We start from the raw sequence: 27,013 nt of genomic DNA on the forward strand, positions 1-27,013 counted from the left end.
AATTATACTGTGTTTGTAAATCTTATTTATTGATAGAATAGAAGAATAAATAAATTTTAATATTACTTTTACAAATTTAATCTAAGTTAATTTAATTTGGGTTTTATAATAAGCTCCCAAATTTATTGTTAAATTATTATTGTGTAAGTAATACCGCCATCAACAGCTTTAAGAACTTCTGGAACACGCTCTTGCAGACTCTTTTTAACAGTCTCGTTTGACCACTGATTCACATTGAGCTCAGTTTCATTTGTTCTGAAGACTTTTCCTGTTTAACCGGTTAATTCGGATTGTGATCTGACCGAAGTTGAGTATTCATAATTTTAAGAAGGTCGTGCTTAAAAACGTTTGAGTTTAGTTGCTTAGGTTTCTTCATTTTTTCACAGATAATTACACGATTGCAGGATACTCTGTATTCTTGGATAATGGAGAAACAATAGGAACCAGTAAAATTTCTGAGCTAATTTTCCTGTTCATTAAAATGAATCATTGTATGCGTCAAATATAACTAATTTATTCAATTTAAAAGTGATTAATTAAATTAAAGTTATAATAGACATTGGCACAATTCTTTAGTAATGTCATTCTGTATAAATTATTAACAAGTCAAAGCATTTAAAATCAATTAATTTTCACAACTTTATGCAATATCTTCAAAAAGAGTCGTAACAAAGAAAAAATTAAAAATTTAAAAGTTCCTAGTTTAAAGGACTCAAATGACAATAAAAATTTAACTTACTATTTAAACAATTAATAATTACAGGTTAATTAACAATAGTATGTGCCTCGCGTTTACATAATCCAAATGATTAAAAAACTGTCAGCTTAAAACAAGGCACGTAGGTTTTAAAGGTCATCATATACAACAAAAAACAGTTTTTAGGTGATGCACTCATAAAAAACGTCAAGCGTTTCCGTTTAAATTAAATCTGTGATTCTTAAAGTAATTGGGAGCCACTTCTTGTAGCCAATCACCTTCGATAGTGGTTAGGTCTCTGAGGTAGCATTTCGTCGTTTGTACTACCTCGGTGAATATGACGTAGTGCGGTTGTTGTCCATGGACAACGGAGCTGGGGTGTATTTGGGTTATTTGACGTTTATCCAGCTGAAATTTAAAGGAAAATATGTTACTTACAAATATATAATCAACAAATATATAAAACGAACAGAATCGCAAACACAGTGATTCATAGAAATATCTATATAAAGTGTAGGTTTTGTATGTGTTCTAAAATACTTCTATAATCAGTTTTTGTGCTTTGGATCATGAGGTTTCATGAAGTTTCTCAACGATCCGTCCTTGGGCATGTTCTATTTTTTATGTATGCTAAAGACATGCCAACTGCCATCCTGATTATATATTTCGCTTACACGCTGATGATACTACATCCCTCATATCAGATAAAAAAAAAATTAAATGTCGGTTTTGTAATATACTACAAATATATTAATGTATTTTTGTAAAAAACCAACGACTGGTGCAAGATTATATAATTTACAAGTTACAATATTTAATTAACTTGTCAAAAGTTTAAAACATTTTTTGCGCCAATAAATGAATTTAATACAAAAGATGTTCCCCTATAAAGACCTAAAACTTGGACCACCCCAGGCCAAAATTCCATAGATACCTTACCATTCTATTAAGAAATGGTAAAGTATTGTAGCGGGGGCACTTACGTACTTGCCGTATGTCCAACCTCTAACCTTTGACGTCGCAGGGTATCCGTCAACCCCCTCACTATTTCTTTGTACAGTTATAGGAGAAAAGTCGACAAAATGCCTCCGGCGCCACTCTAAGTAATTAAAGGAGCTTAGAGTCCCCTCTAGCCTCTCGGGTAAGCCTTTAGGCAGTGGAGAAACCAGGTAGAGATTAAAAGTAGACTGTCCGGTTATAATGACATCTTATTGCTCGTAATCTTTATTATTACAAATACTAATAAGTAACAGATTTGGTTGCTTAAAACTAAATGAACAAAAGTGTCCTTAAAATCTAACAATCCCCATTACCAATTTCTATGATTAAGCATAGGCAGTGATTTGGGAAAATGTACCGGAAAATTCGGCACTCTATTAATGACGCAAAATAGTATGATTTAAGGGACGGGGTTATGATGTTTTGTACAAGCGGTTACGGATGACATTCGTTAAGCAAAGCTGGAAACTCAACACCAATCAAGCGAAGCAATCTCAGTCAATCGGTCAACATTTACCTCTTCTCTGTTGTTATACGGATAGTAATTATGACATCACGGACTCGGTTATTACTTGTCTCTCACTACTTTGAGAAGCCAAGTAATAATTAATAAACGCGGCTACTGCCTGCCCTATAAAACACGAAGAAAGATAGTGTCCAAGCAGTAGTTTTCATCAATCAAACAATTAAACGGAACGGTACGGCCGCGGGCAGAGCAGAAAATAAAAAGTCAACTGTAAAAATTACCAATTAAAAACAAAATAGATCCGCAGTGAGTGTTTCTCTGGTTCCAAACAAGAATGTAACTTTTCGCGATCGGAACTAATGAAACGTTGGTTTAATTACCCGTTTACTACCTGCCCTACAAAACACGAAGAAAGATAGTGTCCAGACACCAGTTACTAATATTCGCGACTGTGGCTTGCCCTACAAAACACAAAGAAAGATAGTGTCCAAACCACAGTTTTAAAAGTTCATCAAGCAGAACGAAATCAATATGAATATTCTAATAATTAATCACAGACAAAAACTCACAGCGGAAAATTAAAATACCACCGTCTTCCAAGCTTGTAAAAATGACAACTAAAATACCGTAACGCGGATAATTTTACGATTATTTTATCAATATATCCCGCTTACTACCTGCCCTACAAAACACGAAGAAAGATAGTGTCCAGGCACCAGTTATCAATCGCGGCTGTTGCTTGCCCCACAAAACACGAAGAAAGATGGGCCCAAACAACAGTTTCAAAATTAAATAAAACAGAACGAGACGGAACGATATCAATAGCAACGGATTCGATAAAGATCTTAATACGCGAGCTTGGAAGCGGCCGGTCAACTGTCAACAGGAGGCTCTTACCTAACCCAATTCACACTGTCAACGTCAAGACAAAATTAAACGTAAATATTGAAAATTTAACGGTATTCAAATATGGAAAATTACTGGTACTTCGCTCGAAAAGTATGGTACGACCTTACTGCGACGAATGTGAATCCTTGGTGGACCTGGAACCTTTTTATACCCATCGCAGGAATTTGGATGCCGACGACTCACGAACATCCTCGGAACCAATCGTTGAATAAAAATGCAATTGGGAAAACTTAATGAAAATAGTTTTTCCTCATGAAAACGGTACGGATTTATAGGCTATGACCTCATATGGTAAACAGACTTAGTTTCAGCTCTCAAAACCGGGTATTTCTAGGTGAAAACAGCGGGACAAAAGCTGGCCACATGTGTACAAGAAAACCGGCTTTTCAGGAAAACCGCGGGAAACTGAAACATGATTCATATTATATTTTGCCACACCGGGCATGCCCCTTCATTTAACAGGGCTTCCCAAGGTAAGTAAACCTTGAAACTTGCAAAATAGAACATGTAAACAATGCAACACCATGAAAGGAAAATTTCATGAAAATAACCGGAAAACTGGAAGCATAGTGATGAAAACCCTATCAGTTTTAGGCATTTGTAGTTCTTTATTATCCTAATAATAACCAGGGCTGAAAAGCATAAGGCCAGAGACTACAACATAGTCAACGGAGAACTAGGCATAACCTATAAGAAATCAAACCTTTCCAGGATACTATCAGGCTAGAAACCTCTTTAAGTTGGTTTCTTTATGTATATTTACAATTATAAACCCTTCATGACTCACAGGTAAAGCTTAAAATGTATCTTTTTGTTATGTAAATTATAAATTTAGAGGTTAAAATGTTAACGGAGCAAAATTATCTAAGTTGTCTTATAAAAGACTGCCTGAGCTTACCCTTATTACTATAAAATAAAGACAAAATCTAACTTCGTTACAGTATGTACTTAAATATTATACGAGATACTATCAAATTTTGTAAAGTAAATACAACAGATCTTAGAGAAGTTTGACATATGACACACTTCAGATTCACAAAGCAGTTCAGTTTCACGTCAACAATCATGATCGATTCATAAAACTTATTGGTATTTTCCCTAAGGGAGAATATTATATTTTTAATATAAAGTTTAATTGAATATTAAGTTTTATCTCAACTTTTAGCAGGAGACGATTTAACAAAAACCACTTTCATACAGGTCACCTAAAAGCTTCCACATATCCCGCTCAGCATATCTGCAAACTTGGCACCCTCAAAACGATGTAGTTATGTATAACGAAGTATGACCTGGCCAAATTATCACCTTTTTTCACTTATGCTTTTTGTGAATGTGAATAGTTGCCCTTGAGTTTAATTTGGTTAGAAACTGTAAGAACCCCGTTAGACGCTATATGGTGTCTAAAAAAAGGGCATCACAATCTACCGTTGTGAGATAAGCCTCTACTTCCAAGCTTAAATTTACCGTTCGTTAGGTGGGAATTAAAGCAATATCGATGTGCGAAAATAGACAACTGATTTATTTACACACTATTAAACACACTGGTGCTCATTAAATATTCAAGAAAAAAGTTCTGTATAAATGTATAACAAACAATTTAAAAGCGACATGCAAGAACGTTCAAATTTTAATCCTTATAATAGTTTTTGAATATGTTAAATGTTTGTTTGTTGATGAAATTTTGCAGCTATACCTAGAATAGTCGGATTCCACTGATCTATAGACAAAAAATCTGTTTGGTGCAAGAGAGAACTTGGAGTCTGCTGAATCCGAAAATCACATTTATTTTTTCAGATCAGATCTTATTTTCAAGATTTTGCAAAGAAACACTTTTTTTCTGTTAGTCGTGATTAACAAACCAATACACAACTTATTGTACAGTACGGCACCACGGTCAAATGAAAATTTAGTTGATTTGTTACTCATTGGATGTACTTTGGTAGTCCTGAAGTGCAAGTTAGTACTGCAATAACAATTAACTTTAGGTATGCGAATAATGCATATTTGCCTTTTGAAAGACTTAAAACGAAATTAGAAAAAACTAGATAAACATAAAAAATCTGAAAAATTATCACGATTATAGTGAAAATTACGCCGAAAGCATAGTTTCATCAATTCTCTTCACTTCTACATCACTTTTCTTTTTTTCTCTGAAAAATGTTTCAATATGTTCTTCCTACGTGCATATATTCGGTAACTGTACTTTCGATTGCTTAAAACTACTAGAAATATTTATTTTCACCATATTTATTTACTACAATTTAAATATCGCGCCAATATTCCGAACTGCACTGCAATAAACTGTCAACTGACTTCCTCTCTCCCTCTCTCTGCACTGACTTAATCCGGGCTAGCGTCGAGGCTCTTGCGGGTCTAATGGTTGATTGTTTGTTGTTTTAGGCGCCTATCTTTTTATTATTGGGTCGCATCAGAGTGCATCGAAGTTAATGGCTCGGGTCGAAAGGATTGACTACGCGGCATTTGGGTTTACTTATACAGGGTGCGCCAGAGAAACTTACTTATTTGAAAAAATTCCCGCGCGGTGAGTTGGGCGGGTAGAGGGGCGAGAGGGGGTGCACCTGGAGGGGAAGTTCCCAAGTTTGTTTCTCCCTCCAGTCAGTTGCCATCATGCTCTGGTCTAGAGAGCAGCGGGCCTTCGCAGTCGAGAGCTTCTTTTCTAACGGTCGCTCACTTATTGCTACGCAACGTGCCTTCCGCGCTCGCTTTGAAATTCCTCCCCACAGACTCGTTCCTGGCCGTAATTCGATTCTGTCCTGGGTAAACTCATTTCGGGAGTGTGGAAGTGTCGCTAAACCCAGAAATGGACTTCAACGGACCATCAGAACTCCGGAAAATGTCGAAAGAGTGAGGCAGTTCCCCGGCGTTCGGCTCGCAAACACGCAGCTGCTTTGGGAATTTCTGACACCAGTGTTAATTCTCCATAAAGACCTTCAATTTCATCCCTACAAATTAGCTGTTGTGCAAGAATTAACTGAACGCGATTTTGTTGCCCGTCAAAATGCACGTGAAATACTGGTTGACAACCTGCCTGAAGACGCGGTCGTTTTTTTCAGTGACGAGGCTCACTTCCACATATCCGGCTGCGTCAACAAGCAAAACATGCGTTATTGGTGTGATGCAAATCCACGTGAGCTTCACCAGAAGCCACTTAATTGTGAGCGAGTTACTGTCTGGTGTGCGATGTCGGTAATGGGAATAATTGGGCCTTTTTTTTTTTTAAGAAAACGAACGCGCAGTTACCGTGGATGGAGCTCGTTACAGGAACATGATCAAGGAATTTTTTCTTCCAAGACTCGAAGAAATGAACGTTAGGAACGTGTGGTTTCAACAAGATGGAGCCACAGCACACACAGCACGAGACTCAATGAATTTGTCGCGACAACATTTCCCCGACCGCCTCATCTCTCTCAGAGGCGATCCCCAATGGCCGGCACGCTCTCCAGATTTGACTCCATGCGATTTCTTTTTATGGAGTTATTTGAAATCTCTGGTTTATGTCGATCGACCACGGACCATAGCACACCTCAAGATCAGCATTCGCGACGCAATTGCCAACATATCGATTGATATGCTGCAAAGAGTGGATACGAATTTCAAAAATCGACTTTATCAGTGTATGCGCAATAGAGGTCGCCATTTATCCGATGTCATTTTCAAGACTGCATGAAAAAAAAATTGGGATATTGTATTGTCAAATAAAAAAAAAATAAAACAATAATTGAAGTACTTTTGTTTTTATTGACCTTTCAAATAAGTAAGTTTCTCTGGCGCACCCTGTATTTATAAGGGTAGGAGGTGGGCTGCTATTGCACAATTTCGGGTCGGGTTGAGATGAAAATGAGAACAACTGTTGGTTTGCAAACGGAGCGCAAGTTGCAGTTTGGGCATTTTTCCCGGTTAAATATTCTGGCCACGGAGCCACTCTGTATAGCAATGGTAGTTTGGCTAGAAAACTCCCTTCCAGGGATTATTTTTACGCCATTTAAGGAGGAATTTACGGATTTCTGGCTGGTCCAGTGCTCTGATGCGTTCTTTAAACTTTGTCTGTTTTGAGACAATAAACTGCTCTATAGAATCCATTTTACCATCAGTTCTTATATCGGTGTTTCTGATATACAGGGTGTCCATTTATAAACTGACACATTTTAACTGCTTATAAGTCGAGAACGAAAAATGACAACAATGTGCGGTTTTCACAGAACTTCATCAATATTTTTAAAGTTTTTTTTGACAGTGTTGCTAAGTTTCAAAGTTTACCTGAAATAGGAGGAAAAAAATTAATGATTTTCAAAGGTCGATTTCTCAAAAATTTTAAATGTAATACCCTGTACTTTTGAATTTCACATGAAAGCCTGTCAAATCCCTATTCCGAAAATGTATAAATTGTCTTAAATTCATTGTTTTTTTTTACAGAGCAAATTTTAGTAAATGACACCTTTTTAAAAATTTTCCTACAATAAATACCTATTAAATAACATTCTCGGTATCAAGTGACAACAATAACAATTGTAGCTTGTCAAGGAGGCTGTGAGTTGCACAATTTGTTTGGCAATTTGTGGGCTTCAACTATTGTCAAATCTTTTTAACGTCATTCGTTGGGCAGTCCCAATCATTTGATTTATATATGTATTTTTGCATTTTTTTAAGATTTTGAAAGGTTTAAATATGTTTACCACCCGGGAAAAGACACGTTGCGTGTTATTATTTAGTGAATGCAAATCAGTTACGCAGACGAGAAGAAGATTTAGGCTGATATTTGAAAGGGCTCCACCTTCACGAAATTCTATACTTCATTGGGTACGGCAATTTTCCCAGAAGGGAACAGTTAAAAGAAAAGTTAGAACAAACCTAAATGCACAAGATAATCTGTTGGATGATATTTTGCTGGTAAAAGAAGTGTTGTCCTTAAACAATAACCAAATATCTATTAGGAACATAGCTCAAACGACAAATATGTCAAAAAGTAAAGTACATAAAATTCTAAAAATAATTAAGTTTAAACCCTACAAAATTCAAACTTTCCAAAAAATAGAAAATCGTGCCCTTGAAAAAAGATATTTAATGTGCGAAACACTACTAGATCTTTTTAGAAATGAGCCGGATACCAATTTAATAATGTCTGATGAGGCAACATTTCACATCAGTGGTCGAATAAATAAGCATAACTGCCGAATATGGGGAGATGAAAATCCTCGAGTGTATAACGAATTTGAAAGAGATTCTCCTAAGCTGAACATTTGGTGTGCAGTATCGAAATCTAAAATTTATAGGCCATTTTTTTTTCAAGAAGCAACGATGAATGGAAACAATTAAACCGATATGTTGGAAACATTTTTTTATCCTCAACTTCAGCAGGATGGAATTTTAGACACGGTCTACTTCCAGCAAGACGGTGCACCACCACACTTCTCCAGGGTCGCAAGGGATTCCTTAGATATTACTTTTGGAAACAGATGGATAGGGCGAGCAGGTTCAATCGAGTGGGCACCTTATTCTCCCGATCTAACCATTGCAGATGTTTGTATATGTAAAAGACCGTTGCTACTAAAAGATCGTTGCTGCTAAAAGACCGGATATCTAAAAGACCTTTGCTACAATCCAACCCCAAGAAATTTGGGTGAACCGCGCAACAACATAGTAAACGTTTTCAACCAAATTACACCGCGAATGCTACAAAACGCCTTCGGCAACTTATTTCTCCGTTTACATTTGTGTTCCGAGCAAAATGGGGATTTTCGGAAAGGGGATTTAACAGGCTTTCATGTGAAGTTAAAAAGTATAGGGTGTTATATTTAAAATTTTTGAGAAATCGGCCTTTGAAAAGCCAGGTAAATTTTGAAACTTGACAACACTGTCAAAAAAAACTTTAAAATTATTGATGGAGTTCTGTGAAAACCGCACATTGTTGTCATTTTTCGTTCTCGACTTCTTGATAAGCAGTTAAAATGTGTCAGTTTATAAATGGACACCCTGTATTGTGGAGCGTTAGTGATCAGCCTAAGCGTCTTGTTTTGGAAAGTTTCTAGGTAACCCACTGTTGTTTTTGGGATCTTGGTGAAAACACAGAGTTTATTGTCGAGTGACATTTTGCTTTTTCGGTTTAGAAAGGGGTAGAGACTCTGAACTAATCCGTTGCATTGGTTTATTTGCTTTTTGATATGGTGTACAAAAGTAATTTTATTATCGAAATGTACTCCTAGGTATTTCACTTCGCTCTTTCAGGGGATTGATGATTGAAGGGGAGAACCTTGCTCAGCACCATCAAGTTTGGAATATCACGGTTTAATTTTTTTGTAACAAGGATTGCCTCTGTTTTATTTTCATTGATTTTGATCTTCCATCTCATGGCCCAAGTGGATATTTTGTTGACGTGGCTTTGTATATAAGTGGTTATTTGGTCCAGGTATTTGCAGCTAGCGAGGACACAAGTATCATCAGCAAATAATGCTAGCTTAGATTAGTGGTCGTTCTTCGTTATGTCTGCCTGATATATGTTAAAAAGGGTGGGTGATAGGGTGAAGCCATGGGGACCCCCCGCTCTTATTCTTTTATATGGGAGAGCGCTATTGTTGATTTGCGTGGTAAATTCCCTGTTTTTGGATAAATTTAATTATACCAGGAGACACACCGAATTTGTTGCTATTTTATGTATCAAACTGCCATGACACACTCTATCGAAGGCTTTCTCAATATCGAGCGTGATCATGGCGGTTGAGTATTTACCATTGAACGAATCCACTAAACTTTGCTGAATCCTTGCCAGCTGAATTTCCATCGACACGCCCTTTACGAAAACCACTCTGTTCTACCGGGATTATTTTTAATGATTACAATTCCTCTTTTAGTCTATTGAGCACCGCTTTCTCAAATATTTTCCTAATTGATGGAAGTAGACTAATGGGATGATATTTTTCTGGTTTTGCTAGATTCTTCCCGGGTTTAGGTATTAGTTTTACTCTTGCTCTTTTCCATGCGTTTAGGAAATAGCAGACGGTTGAGGCATTGAATAAAAATTATCATTATGTTATCAGGTAGCATTTTAAGCATCTTGTTGTTTATGCCATCCACGCCTGGTGCTTTTCTATTTTGTTGATTTCAAATTATCTCTCTTATTTCTTGACAACTGACTTCCCAACGGCAACGCGGCTCCTTATGTACTCGGCAGATCATTGTCCAGAAGATTCCCTCACCTTCCATGCATCTCCAGAGGGATCGTATTGTACACCCGCTTGTGTCATTCCGGAATGACGACAAACATGTGGTATTGGCGGCGTTGCCAAGTTTATTTTGCCGACATACAAGAAATATTCAATGAAAACTTCAATAAAAATTTCGTTGTATTTCGTCAATTACTTTATATACAACTAATTACAAAAATAAATTGTTGCTGACCTCTTTTCTCAACATAATTTTTAACTCTTTTGCTACATCAAGAAATTTCTAAATAAAATAAAGATAGTACTAAATGAGGGCAAACACCTGTGCGTGTAGGTTTTGTTAAAAAATTAACAAGCCTTCATTTTACTTAAATACCATATTAGGAATAAAGAAATTCCAAAAACGAATCTGTGAGATTAAATTGAAGACCTAATTGTTTAAAGTTTGGCAGCTGTTTTTAAACAACCTGCAAATTAGTCTGATTTTCTTGTAAAAAGTAAATCATGTGATAAAGTATCGTAATTTAAGTGTGTACAGATGTTTAGTCATCTAAGGGCCTATAAATAGTGTTTTCATTGTAGTACTAACATTAATTATGTAAATTTCAATGGCAATTCATATGGCACCTTTGGTACCTTTTCCACCTCTGCTTACTTTATTTGACAATAACAAAAATATAACCCACACGTTATAAATATAACAATAAAACTTACTGTGATATATTGTCTATCTCTATGGAGCTCTGCGACATTCATACAAAGCCCACTAAGTAAACATTTCCTGAGCTGGTCCATTTGGCTACCACAAGACGAGCTCGCTATATCACATTTTTTGCATATTTCCTAAAAATAATCCTCAATTAAGAACCTCCAAAAAAAAAAACTACATTAGAATAAACCCAACCTGCAACTGGTTCCTAACCTCCCTGACATATAAAATGTTTCTCATATTGACGAAATGTTCGTGGCACCATCCACCGACGTTATGTTTGCCAATATTTTCAAACGCCCTGTATATATTTAAGAGCGTTATGTGGTCGCCGTAACCACTTCTGAATTTTTGACGGGATAGTTGGGCTTGTTCCCGTTTTGACGGGGGATTTATTAGAATTGATTCGCTTGACAGTAGGGCTACTATTGTGAGAGCCTCTTTTAGACAAGAGTATTTTTCTAAAAAAGAAATGTAAGGTTATATGCTAATGCGGGTGTTTAAACTTAATGATAATTAAGTAAATCAATTAATCTTAAAAATAATGAGTCAGTTTTCATATAGCACATTTAGAAATGAAAATATTTAGATAATGTCTAAGAGACAATCAAGGGATTATCATCCGACATTTTAAAAGTGAATTGCTAGAAAATTGGTGTAGCTTGGAATATTCTATGAACTGATTAATGTCATTAACGCAACAGTACAAAAGTAATAAAGTGTAACTTTACCAAAAGCGTTTGGTGAATAAGAATTGTTATAGCACTGAAAGATTAACGAGAGCCTGATTGGCAGTCAGGAATAATTTTTAAAATATAAACATAGTCAACTATTTCATTATACACGTGACGTTCTAGGATTTTTGAAATAAATAAATCAATAAATAAATAATGGCTTTATTTGTACTTTTCAATAGTGTACATAGGCGAAGTCTGGCCAAAGGCTAATCTACTTAACCTATTTAAAAAATGTAAGCAAAATTATTTTAGATAGCACAACAGAAAGAAAATAATTAACATTTGATTGAACATAAGATAAGGATAAATACAAACTTCGTTGCAGTGGGGAATGCCGCCGTAATTTCTGTATGGGCTGCACAGGTCTGGACAAGGTAACTACAAAGGTCCTTCATCCGCAGAAATACAACATTAGATTTTTCTGCAGTGTTTGCGATTCACCAACATTAAAATATCTTCATGATAAAGTTTTGCAGCTGGAAAACTCTCAGATATCTCTAGAAAATGTCAATGCTCTGGAAACCTGTCTAAAGAAGAATAACGACCTTCTTCCAGTGTTTTCAGAGATGTACGTCATTTTAAATTCTCACGACTCCAAATGGAAGAATCTCTATTACAAAATTGATGACATTCATCGCCTCCATACTGTCTCTGAAAATGGACAAGAATCTCTTTTCCATTCAATCAGAGACATGAAACAGGAAATTTTCAAACAGGAAATTTTCAGGAAGTCATCAATTCTTATGGACAACCATGGTGAGGCGGTAAATGTACAGGTCCATGATTCTTCCAATGAAGAGTTAAAAAGTGAAGTAGAGAATCTGAGGAAAGATGTTAAACAAATGGCTCGCACCATAGAACAATTAGCTAAAGAAAAATCTAATGTTAAAAGTAACCAGGCTGTAACTAAAAGGACGATAGCCTGCCAGACTGATCATACAGAAAAACCAGACCCGGAGGTTCCGACGTCACCGAAGGACAACACAATGAACAAAGATGAATGGCATTACGTGGTTGTATCAAATATCCCACCTCCGTTTACCGGAAATCAGCTTGCACACTTCATCAAAGAAAAACTGGGAAGGACGGACTTTATCCGATGTTTCCCAATGCTAAAAACCAAGGACATTGCACATTCCGACTTCAAAATTGGTGTGCAGAACTTAAATCACTTAAAGCGGCTGAAGGATATTAGTATGTGGCCACCGGGCACTCTCATAAATTCATGTTTGGAAACCTCTAAAGCGCCAGTCTAAATAAATAGTACCACCTCGCCCAAATCTAAGCCTCACTCTCCAGACAGCCATAACCTGCCACATCGCTCAGTTCCATCAACATCTGCTACAATATCCAGAGAGGTTCAATCTTTGAAAATTAGTTCTGATAGGGAGGCCATTGCTGCCTCTAAATCCCTTGCAACAGAATTATTAGAGGTTGATTTTGTCATCGATAATAATTCAGTGGCGAATAAAGCAGCAAATATGGACCCGTTGACTCCACCAATAGTGCGACTATCAAGAGACTCAGATGCGACCGATAGTCGCTATTTATTGGCCAGACTGAGAGACCCTTCCATCTTAAAACCTCTTAGGCTATTCCTTGCCTATCTGCATGATCAACCCTCCAGTGTGTGTTTTAAAGGACATACCAACACCAGCATCCGATTGACACTTGCATCAGAGGGACTTCCTGGTGACGTGGCCTCTTTGCGGAGGCTCTACTTTCGGTACCATGATGCCTATGGCATTGGTCCAACTGAAGTTGAAGCAGATCTGTCAGCCTTCAGGTCCTTCTTCTCATCAGAAAAGCTGCTACGCCTTCAAAAAATCAGAGAGAGTCATAGCAATTATTATTCTGGTGGATCTCCCGCCAGGAATAAAATTTTTTAAATGACTTGACGCGAACAAACGACAAGCACCCTCTGAAATACTGGACAATGGCAGGCTTAGTATTTTCTTTCTAAACATTCAGTCCTTAAGACATAAAACTAATGATTTATTTCTTTTACTAGAAGAGCTTCGTTTTCCAGAAATCGTTGCCATAACTGAACATTGGTTGCATGTTGGTGAGCCTGTGGTGGTGGATAATTACACTACAGTTGCCAGATTTGATAGAATAAATCTAACTAATGGAGGTACTGTGATATTATCTACTAGCAACCACTTTTCAATGGTAACCAAGTTCGATAATTTAGTTTCTGAAAAAATATTTGAATTTTCCATTGTCTACAATAATAATTTTGAACTTTACGTTGTTTGTATTTACAGAACACCTGATGCTGACGTAAATGTTTTTTTTCCAAAAATTACTAAGCTTGCTTAAGTCTCTGCCGTTAAAAAGCAAAGTTATTTTATGTGGTGACCTAAACATTGATTTTTCCAGTGTGTGTGTTGTTCCAAGAATCTCTCCCGTCCATTTTCGACTCTTTTGGCTTAATTATGCACATTAAATCACCTACCAAAATAACTAAAACCAGCTCTAGTACAATAGATTATGTCGTATCTTCCTTGGTGCCAGATTTCGTCGATTGTACTGTCTTAAGCTCAGGCTTCTCAGACCATGAAGCAGTGTTGACAAAGTTTTCCATAACTAAATCTAAAAGTAAAAATGTTCCACGCAAATTAGGCCGTATTTTCTCGGATAAATTTTTTTTACATTTTAGGCACCTTTGTCAATCAAATGACTGGAATATTCTCTCTGACGACGTTAATTCAGAATTCTCTAGATTTGTAAAAACGCTATCTAGTCTTTCTCACAAATCCTTTCCTTTGAGACCTCTTAAAACGAAGCAACATAACCCCTGGTCTACCCAAGGCTTGCGTACATCTGCTAAGAACATGCGCTTATTCTCTCATCTTAAGAAATTTTCAGACAGCGCTTTTTTTCATGAATACGTAAGACTTTACAAAAAGATTTATCAGAGAACTTTAAAAGCCGCCAAGGATATTTACTATAATAGGAGACTGGCTAAATCTAAAAATGTGGCTAAGGAAACATGGTCGATTGTTAATGCTTTAAGAAATAAGCTCTTTGTCGAATACTATCTCCACTTCATCTGAGAACCTTAATGATTATTTTGTAAATGTGGCAAATAATTTAATGAGTACCATAACTCCTTCCCATGATCCACTTTCATATCTTCCCATTGCAAATGAGAATTTCCACAGTTTTTTCTTTACGCCCGTAGTGTTACCAGAGCTTTGCAGTTCAATTAGGGAAATCAAAAACAAAGGCTCTTCTGGAATTGATGGACTTACTCTCAAAATGTTTTCAAATCTGCCCGAATGTACATTATGTCATCTTATTACTCTAATTAATCAGTCTTTTCAAAAAGGTGTTTTTCCTACATAAAGGAGGAGACAAAGATCAGTCTTCCAACTATCGCCCTATCGCTCGTCTTCCCACACTTTCAAAAATTATTGAAAGATTGTTTAAAAAAAAGACTTCAATCATTTTTGCTAAAATATAAAATACTTACTTCCCATCAATTTGGATTTTTAAATAACAAATGCACAAATGATGCTATGTTTTCTCTTTTTAATAATGTATACTCTAGCTTAAACAACCAACACCCTACAGCAACAATTTTCTGTGATTTTTCTAAAGCCATTGATTATGTTAATCATGACATCTTATTAAAAAAGTTGTAATGTTATGGGTTCAGAGGAGCGCCTTTTGAATGGTTTAAGTCGTATCTCAGTAACAGAAGTCAAGCTGTGAGAAATGATTCGACTATGTCTTCTTGCAAGCCATTACAAAGTGGAGTGCCTCAAGGTTCCGTACTTGACCCTATTTTGTTTCTTATCTTCATCAATGACATTGCTAATCTAAATATTAACGGTAAAGTCTGTCTATTTGCTGATGATACTAGTTTTACCTGGAGTAATCCGGATATTTCTACACTTCATAGAACCGTATCAAGTGATTTAACTACTATCAAATCATGGTGCGACTCTAATCTCCTTTACCTTAACATTTCCAAAACTAAAATGTTGTCATATCAAAAATACCTTGCAATCTTTTGTACTTGGTAACGCAACAATTGACGAAGTTGATTCTGTAAAGTTTTTAGGGCTAACTGTTGACAACTCGTTAAAATGGGACACACATATTGACTCTTTATCAAGAAAATTAAGTTCCGCTTATTTTGCGTTAAGATCAATTTCTAAGGAGCTTAGCCTGTCTACTTCTAGAACAGTTTATTTTGCCGTTTTTGAATCGCACCTTCGATACGCCCTTCCATTCTGGGGTACATGTAGTGCAACTTAATTTCACCGTATTTTTAGACTACAAAAGAGAGCTTTACGTTATACACTGAGACTTAAATACAGAAGTCATTGCCAGCATTTCTTCAAAAAATTTCAAATATTAACTCTTTCATCTTTATTCATATTTGAGTCCGTTTGTCTAATACGCAAACACGGTTCAGCATCTGATAGGCCTTCCCATAGTTATCCACTTAGTAACACGGAACATGATCTATACCTGCCTACCCCACATTCAGAGTTGGTCAAAAGTTCCTATTATATAATGCAAAAAAAATGCACAATCATCTGCCATTGGAAATTAAATCCATCACATCTTTTTTTGCATTTAGTAAAGCATTAAAAGCATTCTTACTGGAGAGAGCTTTTTACACAGTTAACGATTTTTTTTTGTAATCATTGATTTGAAATTTCGCACTAGCTGATTATGTATTTTTACTATCTGTACATGTTTAGGTATACTGCTTTGTGTAGCTATTTTAGGATTTTTTATAATTTTTTTTTAAAACATTTTTTAATGATTTTTTTTGACATTGTATACATTAAATTGTACATTTTATATTAATATTTTTGACTACTTACAATTTTTAAATTGTATTAATCTGTATATATTGTTATTCTATTCTATTATATTTATTTATTTTTTTTTCAAATTTTGATTTGTTTTTCTTTTCTTTAATTGTGTTTTATTTGTATTTTTGTGTATTTTTCGTTTTACAGCTTTGTCTACAAATCGTAACAATTTCTTGACAATAAAGCATTGATTGATTGATTGACATTTATAATGGTAACACTAATAGTCAAATAAAAATAAACAGATATACAGCTATTGATCCATAAAAATCAAAAATTATAAAATAAGAAATACCTACTGATAATTTAGCTATTCTGTTTTGTTAAAGAAATGCAGCTTTAGTTTTTTCTTGAAACCCGCTACTGACATTTCTTTTATAGGATTCGGAACAAGATCATTGTAAATTGCCACAGCATTATACAGAAAACTGCGACGAAAGAAGGCTGTTCAATATCTAGGAATTGACAACTTGTTTACAAATCTTAGATTTGCTTCATGTACATTTGTACATTTTTCCGAAATGTAAGTTTTTTGCGGAGATAGGGAGGAGTAGAAGACGCTAGCAGTCTATGCACAAAAACGCCAATTGCAAAGAGAATAAATTTTCCACGCGCAGCCAACCAAGTTCACATGCCTTGCAGAGACTCTATCATACTTTCTCAGTCCATAAATAAATCTGCAGCTTTTGCAAACGGTACGCAGTGATTTTGTCTAAACATGGAAAATAAACAATATTGCAGTAATTCATAATAGGTAGTACTAAAGACTCAGACAGTTTTTTCCTTAGTTTAAAATTAATTATATCTCTGTTTGCATAGAATGGCTTTAAAGAATAGTATGACTTCTTAATAACATTAGAAATGTGTAAGTCAAAGCGCAATTCATCATCCAAAAGCAATCGAAGATTTTTTGCACATTTAAAATGACAGGAAGAATACTTATTATATCTTTAAGATCTGTTGGTGAAAGTATTTGAGGTATGTAACACTTACCAGCCATAATTAAAACTTTACTAAGCCTAGGATCCAAAGGAAACTTAGCCATTCTTTTCCCTAAAGCAGTAAGTTCTCCACTATCAACATTTTCTACAGCACCGAGCAGCTTTAACTGATCAAACGCGGCATCAATAGCTTCGGATGGTGGCTTATCCATAAAATCAAAGTTCTTCATGTGAACATTCAGGGCTAAAAGTTGCAAAGCTACCGAATTGAGGTTAGCCTTTTGGATTTCCGGAATGGTGGCTTTCCTCATAAGTTCAAACTGTGATTTTGTGTACACCCTATAGCAAAATCCTTGAGATTCCCGACCTGCACGTCCTGTACGCTGATCCGCTTGTTCGCGTGATATCCTTTGAACTTTTAAGAGCTCTAGGCCAGTAGATGGATGATAGGATCTGAAAATTATTAATTTCATTCAGAAATTTAAAAGTAATAATTAGAGTAGAGGCAACAGAGTGGATATACGCCAAATTTTGTGGAAATCAATTTTTTTACAGAATCTGTTGAGTTGGTATAAACTATCATCATCCATTGGTTATGAAGATAGCATTACGAAAGAAAAGAAAGAAAAAACCATTGTGCCAGAAGAAAATTACAGATTACAATAATCGACGTAATTTAATAAAAGAGGCAAAAAGGAGTGCATCTCGATTATAAGAAAACAGTTTTACAGTAACACCTTAGCAAGGAGTTAAGGGTGATTCATCCATAGTGACTAGTACAAAGTGACTTGCATACAATTAGTGTATAAGTTAGTAACAGACAATAGGTTTCTTTTAATTCCTAAATTTATACTATCGCAATACTTAAACAAAGATGAATTGTCTTGCAACAATTTCAAAGATATGATATGAATATCGTTTGACAGATTCGTATGATTTGACGATTCCACATTTGTGTAGCCACAAAGCTAAATGAACGTTAAAAAACTGCTGTACTCTGTACTCTGCTGGGAAGTTCTAAAATTACGATACTTTCTAATGTTATAATTATGTTGTAAAATATTGAAGATCTTCCAGATCTGTTTGCCAGTCTTTATTATACGATAAATAAAACAAAGCTTCTATGTGATATCTTCTCCCATTTTAACAGACAAAATTGAAAATTAATTTAAGAAGGAAATGACCAGCATTCCTAATTTTATCTAAATTCCCAGTTCAAAAACTTTTTGTCTCCATTGTATAAAAAACCTTAATAAATAAATCAATTTCTTACCTTGCTTTCACCATACCACTATCAATAACATATTTAATACCACTGATGGTAACACTGGTCTCAGCAATATTGGTACTTATCACAACCTTCCTAGTGCCAGGTGGTGCTGAATTAAATACTGCCATTTGTTGAGTACCAGGTTGTGCAGCATATAGAGTACATACTTTCACTGGAGGACCCTCAACTTCAGGGTCTTTAGCAAGGATTCTGATTTGATGGGCACATGTTTCAATTTCTTCCTGGCCAGTAAGGAAAATTAAAACGTCATGACTAAAAACCATTAATTGTATAAAATTGTAAGGATTAAACACCAATTGCTTTACTCAGGAGGAGCATTTTTGTGGATTTGAAAGAATGTGGATACACAACTGGTCTGGTAGTCATCCTGTGGTTTTTTCGTGTAATGTATATTCACTGGGTAGGTCCTGCCTTCGAGATATACCACACTGCAGTTGTCAAAGTATTTTGAAAAATGGTCCACGTCCATGGTAGCAGAAGTTATAATAATCTAAATGAAAATACATAATGTTAACAGCATGATGTACTTAGAGCAGAAACAAACCTTTAAAGGTGCCAAATTTCGTTCTTCTCTAATTTTTTGAGCCTTTTTAACAATGCCAAAGAGCACGTCAGTGTGGATAGTTCTTTCATGGGCTTCATCCAGTATTACTACAGTATATTCCATTAAGAGTCGATCGCTAATAGCCTCTCTAAGTAACATACCATCTGTTACATATTTAATTTTGGTTTTTTTAGATGTGACATCCTCAAACCGAACTGTGTAGCCTACATAATCACCTACACCCATCTAGAAAGTAGAAATATTTATCGTAAATTTCACAGTAGTTAAAGTTATCACTCAAGTCAAGTCAAAAGTTCATCGAAAAGCAAATTTGCTGTACAAGTTACAAAGAATTCCTAAATTTACTATAAACATCTAACAAACAATTATAAAGTGTACTTAAAGTAGCCCTTTGTTGGAAAGTATTAGAATGACAGTGACGAAATGTTTCAAACAAAATAAGATCATAAAGAGTTAGTATTTTATAGTGTTAAAATAGAGGCTTACAGTGGTCCCTATAGTCTGCACATGATAAGGCCCTAACAGCTCTCTTTTGCAGAAGAAACAAAGAATGTAACTTAGTAGCAGTACAGTAACCAAAGAACAGAATGCCATACCTTAGGTGAGATTCAAAAAGGGCATGATATACTTCTAAGAATACACTAGAAACAATAATTTAAAAAAAAAAATAACCCAAGTTCAAAAAACGTGCACATGAATTTATATTAATTGGCAGATGGTTAAAAATCTTAATATTTAAATAAATAAGAGTGTTCCTAGTCAATTCAATCTTTCGAATGGGCACTGCAATATTGAAGATTTGTGTGGTACTATAAGCCTTGGTAGATTTGTTGCTGACACTAAGATGTCATTGCTATAAATAAATCAAAGGAGAACAACACAAAGTCTCGGTCTCAAAAAAATTCTTTAATTTGTTAGAGTGGTGACACGTGTTTCGCTCCTAAGAGCATCATCAGACCTAAAAAATAATGTAAATAAAACCAAATAAAATTACAAAAAGACCTTAAAGTAAAACAAAAAAGTATACCTCAAGAAGGTTAAAAACACGACCGACTGGGTCAAATATACACACACACTGAACGGTAAAATATAAGTTTAAAAAACTGACGTCACAAATATATAAAAAACAATAACATAGAACTTAAATACAAGAAAATAATAAAAAAGTAAAAAGTAAAAAACTATCGAGATTTGAACCTACAACCTTGCAGCAAGACTGTTACCGTTTGCTGCGTTGACCGCTAGGCCTTTTTAAAACCTTCTGTTTTTAACCTTCTTGAGGTATACTTTTTTGTTTTACTTTAAGGCTTTTTGTAATTTTATTTGGTTATGTTTACATTATTTTTTAGGTCTGATGATGCTCTTAGGAGCGAAACACATATCACCACTCTAACAAATTAAAGAATTTTTTGAGACTGAGACTTTGTGTTGTTGTTCTGCTTTGAATTATTTATATCAGGGTCTCTTTGAGAATATGGACGACTTCTTTTAATGTCATCGGTATGTTTAATATATTAAGAACAAATAATTGAAAACAAATGATACTTACGTTTTTTATTTATTTGTTTGTTTTCCATAACATTGCCTAGCCATAAATTCTTAATAAGACAAATAATGCATGGCAACTATGTAGATCAAAAAGTAATTACACAAAATAGGTAAACTGACATAAAGAAAAAAATATATACCTAGGTAGCTTAGATAAAGAATGTATAAAAGCTTAACAATCTATAAAAATATGAAAATAACAAAAAAAAAAGAAAGATTCAAAAATATGAAACCCTAAGCTCATAACCTTAACCTGTAGGGAAGGTAAGTTGTACCCTAAGGTTAGTGTACTCAGTACTAACCAGAAGTGTGCTCTTGCCAGAGTTAGTGAATCCTTACCATTTGTAAAATCAAATGAAGAATCAAAATCAATTTAAATAAGCTCTCTAAATAAGAAGTCATTTTCTTTTTAAATCTAGCTATAACACAATTAAACAGGTCATATTTCCTAGTGTGCATAAAGAAACAAGAATGTCACATAGTTTCAAATAAAAAAAGCTGGCTGTCTAGAATAGCACAGTAATAAAGTAAAGGATAAAAAATTAAACCTTTGTAGGAGTAAGTGATAAACCTACACATATGTTGAAGTCCGCCTATATGGACATTTGGGAAACCACACCTATTTGTCTAATACTCTCAACATAGACAGCAATCTAACCAGATATAAGACTCTAGTCATCATCTTCTGCAAAAGGACATAAAAATTTTGTTAAGCGATTCTCTAGTGCTAAGCCACTTTAACCATTGTGACGTTGTTTACAGGTCATGTCTTGATAATTTTGAAGACATATTCAAAATGTTTACATATAATTTATGGAATCTGTAGACATGAACATATTACACCTTTTTTACGCAGAGCAAATTGGCTAAATATGTACAAAGCTGCACACAAATGTTTTTTGTTTTAAAGTTTAAAACTAAAACACCCGATTATTGAAGCTGGAATTTAGGGTAGATATGCGCGATCGTCCTCTGCGTTATAATCATAGTGTTTCTATTCCTAGGCATCATAAAGAAATCTTTAAAAGATCTTTTTCACATACTGCTGCCATAGCTTCAAATTTATTACCGCAAACGTTACTTGGTTCTTCCTTAGTTACTTTTAAAAGAAACATTAAAAAACTGTTAATCCGTGAACAAATAGGCGACTAACTAAAGTTGGTAGGTAATCTTGACATCTTTGCTTATAGCGATATATATAATTTTAAATGATCTTGGCTATTGATATAGATTTACTTTCATGTCACACATATTTGTTTTACTTCTTAATTTTTACTTCAGTATTTTCTTTTTTAATTATTTACTATTAATTATAAAAATTTAGAATGTCATATGTACTGTTGCCCAATTTTGAGGGTTTGTAATTGATTATAAATTGTGATAACAATCAGTATACTTATATATTTTCCTATTGGAATAATTTGTTGTATTCTGGCATTTTAGGCACTTAAAATTTAGAGTATTATAAAATTTAAGTTAAGTTAGAAAGTAAAAGCTTACAAGCTAAATATTAGTTTGATACTTAGTTTCTGGCTTAAGCAGTACCCTTAACTCTTTTGTTTAAGAGCATCTAAAGAGCCTTTTACAACAATTACATTTTTTCTTTAATTTTAGATAGAGCTTTTAAAGAATATCCTTATCTAAAAGTAAATAAAAATAAGATAATAAAAAGTATCTAATGATCATAGAAGAAAGTATTACATCGATCTTAAAAATGATGTAAATGTAGCAGTAAAAGCAGAAAAAAAGACATATTATTCCTATAAAATTAAGGACTTTTGGAAAAAATCTCTAATTGGAAAGTCAATAGCAATGCATCTGCAGAAATTCCTTCTAATCTAAGAGAGCCAACACTTATTAATAATCATTTTCCGGATAGTGTGCCTCAATTACAGATTGAACCAGATAATTTGGACACATTTCCTAATTCCTCAATCTATGGGCAGCCGTTTCATTTTAAACTAGTCTCTGAAAATGAAGTTAAAACCATAAACAGTATTAGAAGTAATGCTATTGGGGTAGATGAGATCTCTATAAAAATGTTAAAAGCTTGCATTCCTATTTGCCTAAAACCTCTAGTAAACATTATTAATAATTCTTTATCTTCTGGGTGTGTCCCTGACATCTGGAAAAAAGCCCTTGTTACTCCAATACCTAAAGTAAACAATCCAACCAATATTAATGAACTAAGACCAATTAGTATTTTGCCAACTTTATCTAAACTAATTGAGAAAATTGTAAAAGGTCAATTGCTGGATCATTTATTAATCCCAAAATTTCAGTATGGTTTTAGACCAAATTATAGCTGTATAACAGCTCTTCTAAAAGTAACAACAGATATTGCTCTCTCTGGATAATGGACAATGTTGTCCCTCTGTTTTGATAGATATGACAAAAGATGATACTCTCAATATAGTTAACTTCTAATGGCAAAACTAAGGCACTACAATATTCAGGAAAATGGGTGATTTAAAAGCTACCTTTAAAAAAGGCAACAAGCAGTAAAGCTAATTAATGACAAGGGTGTGGTAACTTCTGGGTGGAAAAATGTAACTCAGGAGTCCCGCAAATGTCGGTGTTGGGACCACTTCTCTTTATAATATTTGTGGCTGACTTAATTCATAAAATAATTTACTACAGGTATCCAAGTAATTTAAATATTAATGGTGTTGAATTGAAATGGGTAGATCAAGTAAAAAACTGGAGTCTTTGTATGGATAATCGAATGCCATTTAATGTGCATGTAAATAATATTTGTCAAGTCATATTATTCAAATTCAAATTCAAATTCAAATAGTTTATTGTCCAACAGGAAAATTCCCAATTACAAGACAATCAAAATAATTAAAATTAAAACAGTACAAGTTGTAAGTACCTTAAATAAGTAGTACAAAAAAAATAATATAAAAAAATAATATAAGATCCAATATAGAGTGATAACAAAATTTAAAATTTAAAACAATAGCATAATTGTAAGAATATAAGACACACTAACCAAATGATAACAATCACAGAAAAATAATCAGGTATCATTCAAATTAAGAAAGGAACACATCCTCTTTTTAAAAACATATTCAGTGCTGCTAAAGATGTCGACATCTATAGCATTCATCTGATTATACCATGTACAAGCACGGCACAGTGGAGCTTTGCTGGACAGATTTGTTAAGTTAAGAGAGGGATAAAATATATGGTGCCTCCTTGTATTGGCAGGAGGAACAAATAGAGGTAGCCTCTCTAAGAGCTCAGAACAATCAATTTTATTATTGCAAAGTTTATATAAAAATATTTGACTAGAGAGAATAGTATTTTGCTTTAGTGACAAATAGTTGAATCTATTCAGCAGGTACTCCTGTTCCACACCTCTTACTGGATATACTCCATCCAACTTAACAGAAAGTAACTTTAAGAATCTGCGCTGTACATACTCCAGTCTGTTAACATGAACATCATAGATGGGGAACCACAACATAGGGCCATACATTAATTTAGACTTTACTAATGAATTGTACAATACAGTCAAGCTGGATATATTCTTGAATTGAGAATATATCCAAATATATTATAAATTAAAGTCATATGAATTTAAGGATATTTTGCCTGCTAGTACAAAAAAAAATCCTTGTTGACAGATTGTTTAGTGGTTAGTATTGCTGGATACTTAAATATTATATATGGTCCTTTTTTAACTGAACAAAATAAATATAAAATCCAGAAAATTCAAAATTTCTGTATAAGATTTAGTCGAAATTTGCCTTGGAGGGTTCATGTGAGTGAGCATGTAAAGCAGGTGTATAGTCTTAATATGGCCCAAAGAAGCTTTTTGGGTATAAGATGCACTGTACATAAATTGCTTAATTTTCATGAACCAGAATATTTGTCAGAATTCCTTATTCAAAGGGGAGATACACATAATGTAAATATTCGTTATAAAACGACACTGGCAATCCCCCAGCATAAGACTGAATTTCTGAAAGGTTCTTTCATATATATACTTCTGCCTGTATTTACAATGGCCTACCTGCAGAAATTGAAGATTTAGGCATGGCCTCTTTTAAGTCTAAATTTAAAAAAATTTTGGAGACTGTTGATATTTTAATACTGGTGTCACTTTGATTCTGGTATGGTTGTCTGAATCATTTTTGTTTAAATTTTTATTTTTAAGAAAATTGCATATTTTGTCCTAATATACACATTTATTATTATTATTATTATTATTATTATTATTATTATTATTATAAGACCTTGCACAGACATTACAAAATTTGAGGAGAAGTTGAATATAGAAATTGATTTTATTAGAACTTTTATAGAAATTGTGTGGCCCTAGGTTCAAGTCCCAGACTTGGCATGGGTGTTTGTAAGTGTGCAATTTTAGTTTTAGGTTAAAAATTATGATATATATGGAATGTGACTGACTAAATGACTAAAAAAAAATATTTGTAAGTAATTTAAAGCACAACTGATAACTGATATATATAACTGATATAGCTTGTAGCCTAGATTACTTGAAAGAAAATAAATTATATCAATATCAGAATCAAAATACTTACTCCATTTCCGTATTCTTGTGCAACCCTTAATGCAACACTAATAGCAGCTACTCTCCTTGGTTGAGTAATAGCTATCTTCCCATTCTCTTGCAGCCGAGCTGAGTTAATATACTGAGGAATTTGAGTGGTCTTACCACTGCCAGCCTCACCCAGTATTATCAAAGTTCTATGCCTTTTTATCAAATCAATTAATTTATTTCTGTTGGCAAATATAGGCAAATTTCTTTTCTGTTCTTGTATGCTAATTTTAGGCCTTACAGAGTTACCATTTATATTTCCAAATGTTATAGCTCTCTTGGTTAAGCCATTGTCACTTAGTTTCATTTTTTTTGGAGAAGAGGGTCCATTCTTATTGTTGAATAAAATAGGGGTTGGTTTGAGCTTTAGCGAGATTTTTGAGGCGTTATTTTTATTTCCTATGTTGTATTTGGAGTCTAATATTTCCGAATTCATGTTTTTTGCAGGTTAGAACTGTGCTTTACAGATAGACTTATACCTTGGAATGTTATGTTTTATTCCTTAATAGTGCATCCTAGGAAACCATGGTTTTCCGGTTTTCTGGACTATAAAAAGTTATTTAAGATATAGTTTTTATTAACTTTAAATTTTGGTAAAATTTTTAAGTGTAAATATGTGGTAAATATTGACAGTTAAAAACGTGTTTTTGTTTACATACAAGTGCTGCCACTGACATTTAGCGTTTGCCATTCGCAACACATGACACATGATACAACGGATCACTACAATTGTAACTAAAAGATAAAGGTGCTTCTACATAATGATATATGCAAAAGTACATGATGGTTCAAGTAAAAACTTATCTAGACTACTTTTAAGTAAAGTTCTTATTTATATATTTATGGTGTTTATATATTCAATAAAATATATCTGCTTTATTTGTTTCAGCTAAAGGTTAAGAGATTTAAGGTTTTAGGTTTTCGTTCTAAAGAAAATATTAAGAGCAAGTGTTGATTTCTAAGCCCAGATTGAGCAGCATTTTGAATAGCAAGATCTATCTTTATTGCGATAACATGTACTTGTATCAACATAAATTAATGTTTCTAAATTACCTCTATTACGTCCTTTATCTGATTCATTATAATAGTGTTTACCATTCATGCCTTTAATAATTTTCATAGTTTTAATCGATACAAAGTACAAAGTTCAAAAATGATCTATTAGCAGGAGAGCTAGTGAACCCTCCGACTAACGGTCTTCCTGTAAGGCTAGAAACTTGTGGAGTGATAATAGTGAGTGAGTCATAAAGTGAGTCATAGTACACCAAGGCCAACAACAATGACCTGGCAGGCATCAGCCCTGCACGCCATTAGCCCTTTTATTTTTTAAAATGTAAAATAAATAAGATAAAAAAAAACTTATTTCTGTAAGCTTCAAAATTTAATACAATTTAGTTTGTTTATTGATAATTATGGAAAAAAATTGACATGCGATTTTAGTAAGCAAAAGTATCTACCAGGTGAATTGAAAGGTGCATAGTTTAGGGAGTGAAATAAACTTTCTCCTGTAAAGTTGAAATTTAAGTATGTGTTTGAGTAAGTCTTTTCAAATAAATGTGTACAAT

The 27,013-nt window shown here is 34.1% G+C and overlaps 1 protein-coding gene across 1 annotated transcript; it reads right to left on the reverse strand.

The window, feature by feature from the left end:
• Nucleotides 1-498: 498 nt before the first annotated feature.
• LOC126745195 (ATP-dependent RNA helicase DHX33) lies at nt 499-26,116 on the reverse strand. The gene is made up of 8 exons (XM_050452926.1): nt 25,432-26,116; nt 19,310-19,555; nt 19,071-19,255; nt 18,748-19,017; nt 17,527-17,927; nt 11,154-11,419; nt 10,964-11,092; nt 499-1,105 (listed from the first exon to the last, which is right to left on the reverse strand). The coding sequence occupies exons 1-8, from the start codon at nt 25,882-25,884 to the stop codon at nt 905-907; spliced, it is 2,151 nt and encodes a 716-aa protein (XP_050308883.1). The 5' UTR covers nt 25,885-26,116; the 3' UTR covers nt 499-904.
• Nucleotides 26,117-27,013: the final 897 nt, after the last annotated feature.

Source organism: Anthonomus grandis, chromosome 15, assembly GCF_022605725.1.
Source record: "Anthonomus grandis grandis chromosome 15, icAntGran1.3, whole genome shotgun sequence".
In the NCBI taxonomy this organism is placed as follows: Eukaryota; Metazoa; Arthropoda; class Insecta; order Coleoptera; family Curculionidae; genus Anthonomus; species Anthonomus grandis.

What these genes read in the sequence shown, in the direction of transcription:
- LOC126745195 (XM_050452926.1), bottom strand. Translation starts at nt 25,884, where the DNA reads ATGAATTCGGAAATATTAGACTCCAAATACAACATAGGAAATAAAAAT. An exon ending in CACAAGAATACGGAAATGGA is followed by an intron (nt 19,556 to 25,431) that starts GTAAGTATTTTG and finishes TCTACTTTCTAG; the next exon opens with ATGGGTGTAGGTGATTATGT. An exon ending in TAAAGTTTTAATTATGGCTG is followed by an intron (nt 11,420 to 17,526) that starts GTAAGTGTTACA and finishes TTTCTTTTTTAG; the next exon opens with AAAAATACTCTTGTCTAAAA.